The following is an 11,139-nucleotide window of genomic DNA, read 5'->3' as shown; positions in this document are numbered from 1 at the left end:
TAACGTATGGCGCAGAAGCTTGGACGATGACAACATCCGATGAAGCGACGCTTGGAGTGTTCGAGAGAAAGATTCTGCGTAAGATTTTTGGACCTTTGCACGTTGGCAATGGCGAATATCGCAGGCGATGGAACGATGAGCTGTATGAGCTTTATGGCGACATAGACATAGCGCAGCGAATAAAGATCCAGCGGCTTCGTTGGCTGGGTCATGTCGTCCGAATGGATACAAACGCTCCGGCTTTAAAAGTATTCGATGCGGTACCAGCTGGTGGTAGCAGAGGAAGAGGAAGGCCTCCTCTGCGTTGGAAAGATCAGGTGGAGAAGGACTTGGCTTCACTTGGTGTGTCCAACTGGCGCCGGTTAGCACGAGAAAGAAACGACTGGCGCGCTTTGTTAAACTCGGCCAAAATCGCGTAAGCGGTTATCGCGCCAATTAAGAAGAAGAAGAAATGGCTTCGGGTTACTCTTCAGTCAAAATACGGAAATACTGCTTATTGACATAACCATTAAGCCGAAAATGGGCTTCATCGCTGAACCGCCATAACACCATAAACTAACCTGAGCGCGCAATGAACACTTTTCACAGAGCGTCGATTTTCGTAATACAATTGTATGATTCGTAAACGTTATTGAGGTCTAAGTCTTTTATGTATCATATTTAGTTTGACAATATTTACGCGTGATCTGCCAAAAAAGCACTAATGGAAAAAATGCCTCCAATGTGTTCACCCTTTACAATGTGTACACATGCATACACATAAGCACGACCCCAGCAATCACTTCTTTCTTCAACATGCTTTTGTCTTCCATTTGCCGAAATTAAAAATGTTGTACTTACAAAACAATACAAAAAAAAATACATTCATAGGCGCAAAAGTAGCATGCGCGCGCGATGGCCACTTCGTTGCCAAGCAGTTCTACTATACAACACAACAAAAACTATTTCATTCATAAGCGCTAGCGCTTCTTTATAAATGGTGAATCTCTTACAGTGGATCTACTATTTAGAACACAGAAAAAATTCATTTAACATTTGCGCGACTCATTCTATTAACATTCTCTAGTATAAGCAAGTATGTATGTAAAGGGTCTTCCAATAATAGGTGTTATTTTGAAATGGATTTCGCTATCGAGAGATGATTAACGATTTTTATGGCCGGAATTGGATGGTATTGATCTGGACAACGTTTATTTTCAAGAAGACAGCGTTACGTGCCACACAAACAACGAAACCATTGATCTTTTGCGGGAAAAGTTTTCAGAACGTTTCATCTCTCGAAGAGGTGATCACAATTTGCCACCGAGATCTTGTGATTTAACACCTTGTGACTTTTTTCCTTTGGAGCCACGTGAAAAGAAGGTCTACGCAAACAGCCCAAGCTCGATTCAAGACCTCAAAGATGGAATTCGTGAGGCTATCGAGGATATAGGGCATCCACTTTGCAATTCGGTTATGGAAATTTTCATGAAAAGGATATTGTCCTGGAAGCGTGGTCGTGGTGGGCATTTGCCTGATGTTATTTTTCACTATTAACGGCATACCTTTCTCTTTATAATGAAATAAACATCCGATCAATTATATTAAAAAATAGAATTTTTCTTTGAATATCAAAATAACACTTCTGTTTGGAAAACCCTATACATATAATTAACTGCTACCACGGCAGTCGGTTACACGTTACCGGAGCGAGCCGAATTTTTATTCGGCCAAGAACTGTCACTTAAGCACCATTCCCCCAACATTTCTAGGGAATTTTTATGCTGTCACAACAACAACATAATTACCAGTTAATTGTAAGCCAACCCGTTATATTTTGTGTAAACTTGTATATTTGCATATAAAATATATAATATTTAACACTTTAGTACGCTCAAATTAGATAATATTCACAATATATAAAATACTATAAATGAAACAAATACAGTTAATTGAGCCGATCGAAAACCAAAGTACCCAAGTCGTAAATGCACGTAAAAATTAAATCACTATAAATAACTGTACATCAAATGATTGCACTACTGTTATGGATATGCCAACATGATCACTTTTTATATAAAATTGCATACAACTTTTATTTGCATAACAAAATAAACCCTGCTATATGAATAGAAAATAGATTATTCTTAATAATTGCGTTAATAATGCCTCAACAATACATGCAAGCATACTTGCATATCATTCTTCACAGAAAATAGTACTAACATTTGACTCTTTGCAGCTGGGGCACTTAAGTTTTCGCCGTTGCAATTAGAATTTAATGAAGATATGAGACTTGTTTTGGATATTTGTTGTGCTGTGTTTCTATTGTTGGTTTCATGGTGATCTCACACACACTAAAGCAGTACAAAGCGGCTAGGGTTCAGGGAACAGCGATTAGCAAATTAGTCAAACTGACGGTGTGCTTCTTGCAGTCTACTAACTACGTTGGAATAAAACTTAATTTGTTCCTCAATAAAAGATTTTAGCGCTTGTTTCAGATGTGTGTCACGCTCTTGTTTAAAATGCGACATTTCAGCCATTACAGCGTAGGAAATAACATCGGTACGACGATTTACCTCGGCCATTTGGGCATTGCTCATCTTTTGCTCAGCGGTCAAACGTTCACATTCTTTGCGCTTTTGCATTGCTCCTTTATGCGTTGAAAGGATATCAGGAAAGCTGTTGAGGACACCTCTGAAAGAGAAAAGAAATGGGTAATCAGGTAGCATAGAAGTTCAAGAAAATATGTATGTATATTTATATAATATAGGTATAAAAAAGATTGATAAGTGAATTAAACAGTTGCAAAGATAAGTTACAAAGATAGATAAGCTTTTAAAAGCAAATACTATGTCTCTATATAACTTTAAGGGCCTCACTTTGTTTACTATTGTATTTTCATAGCTGTATTGTAACATGCAATATATTTTACCTGTATATATGCAAACGATCGGAAAATGGTATCCAGTCTAATTTTGGCTGATCACCGAATAGTTGTCCAATGCCTATGAAAATACCACCAACGCGTCCCACGCTTTCCGATAACGGCGTTGTTTTTGAAGGTGCTCGACGCTCATCAATGTTCAAAGCCTTCGCTAGATCTGACATACCATCACCTATACGTTGGAATTCTTTTTTACATTGTGTTTGATAACGTTTCGCTGTTTCGTTGGACAATGCCAAAAGGTTTCTAACTGCAGTATCCATCGCATGCGTGAACAGTGAACAACTCTCCATTTGAGCGTCTACAAGTGAAGGCAACAATGTCTTCTCAGGCGGTGATATAGCCCAACAATAAGTGACATCCACGTATGTGTCTCGTTCGGCTTTCCTTTTGCCTGATTTCCACATTTTATCATCATTGCAAGTCAAAAAATGATGCCATACTTCACACTGTGACATTACTGGATGACGGCACACCCAGTCCACAAACTCTTGTAACTGAACACGTCGATGCTCCACGAATTGCTCTTCATATCTGCCAGAAATTTGCTTGTCTGGCAACGGTGGAATGGGAATGAGGCAAAACTTTTCCACCAAACGTTCGTGTAACCAATCAAAATGTTTATATCGTCTTGATACCTGTAACGAAAAATTCAATCAGTAACACTTTGTTAATAAATTTTTCGTGCTGTTATTGTTGCATATAGAACTTACAGATATATTATTGAAACTTGGCGTTAACTGGTATGCAATAAAAGTTTTCATTCCTTTAAATTTAGACTCCTTTTTAGGGCTGGCCACAATTACAGTATACGACTGATGATTACTTTGCCAATAAAAGAAATTATCTATACTCGTTATATGTACAATCTCGTGATCAGATAGTTTCTCTTTATTCCCCAAGCCTAGTATATATGAATCGGAGCTTTTGCCGAACATACCAGACTTCTTTAAAGTAGCTGTGTTGTTCGATGCGGCTGTTGAAGCTAATGACATAGTGTCATCCATAGGTGCTGCGGGCAGATTTTTATGGTCATAGTTACTAGCGGAATGTGTGAGTGTAGTGGCGTAAGCAGCTTGATTGGTAGCAGGCTTTGCCGCACCACTGGGTCCTATTTCGGAATAAGTATCGTTATCATCATCCCAGTCGTCTTCCCAATCGTCATATTCGTCAGCGTTTTGATCATACCGATGTATTGTGTCCGTAGTGGCAGTCGTGGTTGAGTTTGCAGTATTCGCAGGAACTGCGGCGGGAATATTGGTGTTAGCTTGATTATTGAGTTTCTGCGCCTCAGCGGCCGACAGCACCTCCACATATGCTGCTGGGAAGAGGCCAACCTTTCCTTTGCTGTTCTTTCCCTCCCACCAACCTTCGCCGACATCCGTTCGAGTAACAGCTAGGACTTCACCAACGTTTATTGAAATCTCCGACGAACCCGGCTCACCGGAGAAATCGTACATTGCTCGTACATACGATGTCATTTCAAAATAAATTTATAACTTATTTCAATGTTTAAACAAATTACATACAAAATTAAGTGACCAATCTAGCAATGACAAATAGGTGTTGTTCGAAAGTCGTAATCTTCAAAATGATTAAGAGCTTTACAGAGTTGTATTTTAATCCAAATAATCGTTCAAATAAGTGTTGCCAGTTCTAAGCAAGTAACCGAATTGGAGATGGCAATAGCTCCTCCATATTTTAAAAGGTATGTGTATTTTGGAAAATAATACTCGTATTATAGCAGCTTATAGGGAAGAGTTACTAAGCCTAGTTTTTCAAATTTCATATCAGAATGGCGCTTCAGTGCTACTTGGGGAGTGCCAGACTGGCACTTCAACCATTTCACCTACCTATAGAATGAAGAAAAATCTTTCCAAGTAATTTTATTTAAGTACTTGTTTGCAACATATCTAATGAAACCAAATAGACTTCCACAAAGTTGATGAAAATTTTCTATATTCTTTGGGACCTATTACATATTCGGTGAGTATTTTGGACTTAGCAATGCTGCTTAGTACCGAATATAAACAATTGGAAATGAACAGGTTGTTATATATTTTAGGAACCGATTCGTTAGTTTTATTTTTATTTAAGTTTACTTAGCAACTTTTCACTCTAAGCTAGTGATATATATGATATTCGGCTGCCGTAGCCGAATGGGTTGGTGCGTGATTACCATTCGGAATTCACAGATAGAACGTTGGTTCGAAGCTCGGTGAAACCAAATTAATAAAAACATTTTTCTAATAGTGGTCGCCCCTCGGCAGGCAATGGCAAACCTCTGAGTGTATTTCTGCCATGAAAAAGCTCCTCATAAAAATATCTGCCGTTCGGAGTCGGTTTGAAACTGTAGGTCCCTCCATTTATGGAACGACATCAAGACGCACACCACAAATAAGAGGAGGAGCTCGGCCAAACACCCAAAAACGATGTATGCGCCAATTATATATTTATATATATAGTAATATGTAAAATTTTATGAATTTTTAGGGGCATATGTGTAAAATAAGAAAAGTTACTATTACTTTACTATTGTAAAGAAAGTTTTCAATTTTTGCACACAACGCCAGTTGGGCCAGTATTTCTCTGACTAAGTTTGACATAGTATAATTTATATAATGATGATTGTATGAAGCCATTTAAATTCAAATTAAATGGATAACATTTACGACTTAATAAATATAAACTGAGGCAACCCTTATAAACAGTTATCGATTTTGTTGGATTGTAACTGTCATCGCTATGTCATCTAATTGGGATTACAGATTTTATTAATGGGAGTAAGTTTGATGCTAAAACATAGTGTTGGCGTGGAAAATCCTTGAAAAATTGTCTCAACATAATTGGGCAACGTTTGTGAGTATTTTGTTATTAATTTGATGAAGAAAAGTCAAATAGCGAGAACATAATTCATTGCCAAATGTTTTACCAGTAAAGCCGGCTACGGACAGAAGTCTCATTGACTAGCGTGAATTAGGGTCGCTGTTCTTATTGTTTGCTTGATAATAGTGTGTAAGGGCAATTTGTTGTTTCGTGGTATAAACAATTTATTTTATTTATAAATTATATGTATATAGGTAAGGAGTAATACTATTTCACTAATTTTTTGTTAGGCTTCTCAAAATGTCAAGTCTCGATATATACGATGATTCGGAGAATCTTATAAGCAGTGATGAGTACAGCGAAGAGGATGATGATGAACTTATGAACGCCGCTATCAGTTCGCAGCCTAACAGAAAGCCCGGGAAATCTGATCGATTGTACAACAGTCCTCCGAGGCAGAGATCTGTTAAGAGGGAACAAAGGCTGCCGTTTAGAAGAAAATTATGCACTAAATACAAGTCGAGATCACTTAAATGGTATGCATATTCTGGTTTTCGTGCTTGGACATGAAGAAAAAATTTATGAACTTAGAAAGACTAATATACATAAATTTTTTTGATAACCAGGCTCAATGGAAAAGCGAAACGTGAAAAAAGCAAAGAATATTTGCTATGCTTGAGGAAAAAAGAATCTCCCATAGAAGTATCTCTTCCGCGTGAAAAGGAATATAATTCATCTGATACCTGCAAAGAAGATAAAGTAACGAATAATTTATCGGAAACAATTGATCTTGATGAATCCGATGTTGAGTATAGTTCGCCCATTAAGAGTAAAGAAGAAAATAAAAAAGTGCAAGAAGAAGAAATTAAAGAGAAGCCAAAAGATGAAAAGTTTGAAAAGCCAAAGGAGTTAGTGGAAGAGTCAAAAGAATTGGTTGAAACTCCTGCAATTGAAGTAAATATATATTTTTTTATAACATAAAATATCCATGTTAATATTTTATTTTTCAGGAATCCGCAATAGACTCAAACGATAAAAATTGTCTTAAAAGAGCTCATTCCCCAACGCCTACCCCAGAAAAAAATGGCAATGCAAATAAGAGACATCAACCAGAGCGGCCAACTTCGACACATTTGTACAGAGAAATCAATGAAATGTTTCCGAAGTACGATGAAGTTGTTGGAAGTCATGTAAAACACAAGAGTTCTACATCAGATGCAATCGACGAAAGTATGACACGATTGATGTTGGATATACAAACTCTGAATGATATTTTGCAAACAAAAGAAACTGAATGGAATCGGTTGTTGAATTTAAAAAGAGTTAAGGAAGAGATGCTGGCAAGATTATCACGAGCGAAGCATGTATTGGGAATAAAAGACAGAAAATTTGAAGAGCATAAATATAATTTACAAGTATTGAAAGAATTAGAATCATATTTATCGGAGCCCCAGTCGTCGGCGTCGACGTCGACGTCAGCCAATATTGGTCTTTCTACCACTCATCAGCTTATTGAAAATCGTGCCAGTATGAAAACGGAAGATTTACAAAAGGAGAGCAACAATACAAATCGTTTACAAAAGTCTGTTTACATACATTTTAAATTACTGAAATATTGTACAAATTAACTTTACCTCTTTATAGCATTTTAATATCGAGCAACATCCTACAGCGTGCCGAAATGACTAATTATGACATTAATGATGGGAAAATCAATTCATCACCTATTCACCATACGGTGTTTAATGATGATAGCCCAGAACTGCAAAAGTATCAGTATTTGGAACAGAAATTGAAGTCAAAAGTAGGTAGACAGGGCCCATTCATAGATGTTAAGAGTATGGTTGCGGATTTCCGGCAGCAAAATCCCGTTGTTTTTCCACGCGTTGGAAAACGTATTAAAGCAAACGACTCTAGTTACAGCGTGAGAGCTGTGAGTACGCCGCCTGATGTGAGTTGCATGTTTTTTGATTTTATTTCAGATTAATCCCTATATATATATTCTGTTAAGGTACCTCAATGTATTGATGCCAACAGTCTGCTAATGGAGACGTCATATAATTGCAACGGATCAAATTATACACCAACGTTAGAGAAATTACTTAGTACAACGTCGCGTAACAACAGCCCCTTACATGTTAAGCCGAGTGCGCCAGCCACACAAGGTTTTAAATTTAACACAGAAAGCCAAAAAAGTTACTATCGTCTACAGAACGATGGCAGTTGCAATGAAATTTCCATAACGCCGGTGAATTGCGTTAATCGGTACCCACAAAAAATTCAGAATTCAAAATCAGGACTTCTAAGAACGGCACTAGATGTGGTAAATACATTATATCTTTAAATATAAGACTCCTAATTATATACATATTTCAAAATATCTATATAAATTAATCAACTCTATGCATTTAATTTAGGTATATATACAGGGTGGGCCATGTAGCGTTTGCTTTTTGAACCACCTATTTTTTTGAGAATGGTTACACAAATGACATGTCAAATGTGTCCATAATTTACTTAAAGGTTTGACATTTACGAAATGGGACGCTATACGCTTGAACAAAATTGGGAAATATTGAAAACCTTTTTCTAAAGTGGTGAGTCTTCTTCTTCTTTTCTGATTTTCACATCAGTGGCTACGTCAATAAGCTAAATTGTTGGATTTGGGGCTCAGATAATCCACACGTTACTGTAGAGAAGCAAATGCATCCACAACGAATCACTGTTTGGTGCGGTTTTTGGTCTGGCGGCATCATCGGGCCATTTTTTTTCGAAAATGGCCGAAGAGCCGCGGTTACAGTAAATGGCGAGCGTTACCGTGACATGCTCAACGAGTTGTTTCCAAAAATTAAAGAGGATGACATGGACGACATTTGGTTTCAACAGGACGGTGCAACTAGTCACACTGCCAAAGTTACACTCGAACTTTTGGCTACCGTTTTTTGGAAACGGAATAATCAGCCGAAATTCCGATATCAATTGGCCGCCTCGGAGCTGTGATTTAAGCCCGTTGGACTATTTTTTGTGGGGAGCCGTTAAGGACAAATGCTATGCGAACCATCCAGAGACGATTGATGCTTTAAAACACGAAAAGAAGCCATTCATGAAATTGGAGCCCAAACAATTGAAAATGTGCTTCAAAATTGGGTTGATCGAATGGCCTACTGTAAAGCCAGTCGTGGCAGTCATTTGAACGATATTATTTTTCATTCATAAATGACAATGTTCAATCTTCAAAATAAAAAAAAAAGTTTGAAAAAATATTAATTAGTTATTTTTTTATAGCCGATTCAAAAAGCAAATTTTACATGGCCCACCCTATAATTTTTCACCACTTAAACGCTAATAACTAAATTTAATAATTATTATTTTTTTTCTTTTTTTCTAGAATTCCCAGCACAATAGTTACTACGATATGTCCGGTTATGTAAAATCTACGCATAAAACCATGCGCGATGTGCACAACAATGATCTACAATTATGCCAAGAGTGCAAGATGCATGAAGCACGCTTTGTTTGCGCTGGCTGTGGCAATCAGTGGTACTGTAGTAGGGATTGCCAGGTGCGTTAATATGTGATATTCATTCAACTATAGATTTTATTTGTTAAATTGGTATTTCCATGGTATTACTAGGTTAACGCTTGGGACAAACATTCGGAAGTCTGTAGTGAGTGAAATTAAAGAAAAACCAGAATAACTCATATTGACGCTGTAACCGTTTATGTGTTTTTCATAAAACATTATAAAAGTGTATGTCTTTAGTTTATAGAATTTCAGAATATTTCCTAAAGTTTCCATGACTTATGGCATCTTATTACTAAAAATTAAATAAACATAAACCATATAGTGTTATAGTCATTTAATTTATTTCTTTTGAGGCCTCCAAATCTCTTACCATCCATGAGTTGAGTTGCAACGAAGAAATATTGGCTTTTTTTGAAATTCTACCGGGATGTGCACATACATTTGTACGAATTTATTGCATCGTAAGGAAGTTTTGACTTATATAAATATGAGTCCTAGACGTATAAATCCGAATTATTTAAATTCTTGGGGAAATATCAGTTGCCGCCGCAATGACTAGAACTTACTTTAAAAAAATATCTAATCTTAGGCAGTTATACAAATGCAGCCCTGTCGCCTACTTGATGACCCAATCCATGTGATGGCTATTCTGCATGAACATATTTCAAAATTTGATTCATTATTATGGACGTAACTTCGGGGGAAACAACTCACATATTTCAAAATGCGTGAGTTTTTACTCATGTAAAATTCTATATAATATAAGAAAAACTCAAATTCAAAATAACATTAACTGGCATTTACATACATCATTAGAATTGCTTAGAGTAAAAAAAAATACAGAAATACACATGTGGTCATTAAAATAGATACGCTGCCTTTATCTATCGATTTCATTGTGCCGCTCGGGAAAAATTTGAGGGTGTTATTGACCATTATATCGAGTTTCGTTGTTGGTTGCACAGATTCGGTTATTTTTAGAAAGTGTAATTTTGCATGGCCACTAATTACGTGAAAAATATTGAATGTAACGTAGGCAGTGAATTATATGGTTCATTTAATAACTAATATGAATTGCATTTAAAGATGGGTCGTGCGGAGCATTGTATAGTTAAGAAGCGAGGCTTGTTGGCAAATCTTCGAAAACAAAAAAAAATTGGGGAAAATTTACCGCTGGGTCACTTGGATGGTCCAAAAATTTTGTTGCAAATGCCCTTAAGCCCAAAAAATTCACAGAACGACGTGCTAGCAAAAAGGCCATTGCAGCTGAAATCAACAACATGTATCAGCAAGAAATGTACAGCTTCGATTGTACAACCTGAACAGACAGAATAGCTCGAAAAGTTCTACTATTGAAACAAGCAAATTTAAGGAAGAGGATCAGTTTTGCTCAAGAGCACAAGTCATGGTGTGGATCAGAGGGTACGAAAAAGTGGTATGACATACTTTGGAGCGGTGAAACAAAAATAAATTTATTTGGCTATGATGCTGGGCGAAATGGCATACTTCCTAAAGGACAAGAGTTCTCCCAGTGATACACGAAAAAAAAAATCAAGCACTGTGACGGCGGCATAATGATTTGGGGATGCTTCTCTTGGTATGGAGTAGGAGCTATTCACCTCATAACCAATTTTTTTCATTGTTCACTCGGCTCAGGAGCATAGGGCCTCGACAAGACTCTTCCATCGTACTTGGTTCTGGGCTGTTATTTTTGCGCCCTCCCATGTGATGTCGGCATTTACTAGATCGAGCAACATTGACCTTCACCGAGTATTCTTTGGCCTACCGCGACCTCTGCTCCCTTGTCACAAAGTCACTAAGTTCTTTTTGTATCGTATCTATTTCTGTTTCGTACCTATTT

General features: G+C 37.1%; 2 protein-coding genes across 2 annotated transcripts; one reads left to right on the top strand and one right to left on the bottom strand.

The window, feature by feature from the left end:
* Nucleotides 1-1,809: 1,809 nt before the first annotated feature.
* Nucleotides 1,810-4,523, bottom strand: LOC129241620 (sorting nexin lst-4). Its single transcript, XM_054878057.1, has 3 exons — nucleotides 3,640-4,523; nucleotides 2,915-3,564; nucleotides 1,810-2,676 (listed from the first exon to the last, which is right to left on the bottom strand). The coding sequence occupies exons 1-3, from the start codon at nucleotides 4,405-4,407 to the stop codon at nucleotides 2,385-2,387; spliced, it is 1,710 nt and encodes a 569-aa protein (XP_054734032.1). The 5' UTR covers nucleotides 4,408-4,523; the 3' UTR covers nucleotides 1,810-2,384.
* Nucleotides 4,524-5,666: 1,143 nt separating this feature from the next.
* Nucleotides 5,667-9,611, top strand: LOC129242293 (uncharacterized). Its single transcript, XM_054878862.1, has 8 exons — nucleotides 5,667-5,785; nucleotides 6,043-6,288; nucleotides 6,379-6,706; nucleotides 6,763-7,334; nucleotides 7,397-7,703; nucleotides 7,764-8,075; nucleotides 9,141-9,314; nucleotides 9,387-9,611. Exons 2-8 carry the CDS (start codon nucleotides 6,053-6,055, stop codon nucleotides 9,426-9,428), a joined length of 1,971 nt encoding a protein of 656 aa, XP_054734837.1. The 5' UTR covers nucleotides 5,667-5,785; nucleotides 6,043-6,052; the 3' UTR covers nucleotides 9,429-9,611.
* Nucleotides 9,612-11,139: the final 1,528 nt, after the last annotated feature.

The sequence above is a fragment of the Anastrepha obliqua genome, chromosome 3 (genome assembly GCF_027943255.1).
Source record: "Anastrepha obliqua isolate idAnaObli1 chromosome 3, idAnaObli1_1.0, whole genome shotgun sequence".
Taxonomy (NCBI): domain Eukaryota; kingdom Metazoa; phylum Arthropoda; class Insecta; order Diptera; family Tephritidae; genus Anastrepha; species Anastrepha obliqua.
Note: the sequence above shows the minus strand (reverse complement) of the source record. Positions and strands in the feature narration are given on the sequence as shown.

Excerpts from the sequence above, each read along its gene's own strand:
- LOC129241620 (XM_054878057.1), bottom strand. The coding sequence starts at position 4,407 with ATGACATCGTATGTACGAGCAATGTACGATTTCTCCGGTGAGCCGGGT. Across the intron at positions 3,565-3,639 it reads CAAGTTTCAATAATATATCT|GTATCAAGACGATATAAACA; the intron begins GTAAGTTCTATA and ends TTTTCGTTACAG. Across the intron at positions 2,677-2,914 it reads GATCGTTTGCATATATACAG|AGGTGTCCTCAACAGCTTTC; the intron begins GTAAAATATATT and ends TTTCTCTTTCAG.
- LOC129242293 (XM_054878862.1), top strand. The coding sequence starts at position 6,053 with ATGTCAAGTCTCGATATATACGATGATTCGGAGAATCTTATAAGCAGT. Across the intron at positions 6,289-6,378 it reads AAGTCGAGATCACTTAAATG|GCTCAATGGAAAAGCGAAAC; the intron begins GTATGCATATTC and ends TTTGATAACCAG. Across the intron at positions 9,315-9,386 it reads ACTGTAGTAGGGATTGCCAG|GTTAACGCTTGGGACAAACA; the intron begins GTGCGTTAATAT and ends TGGTATTACTAG.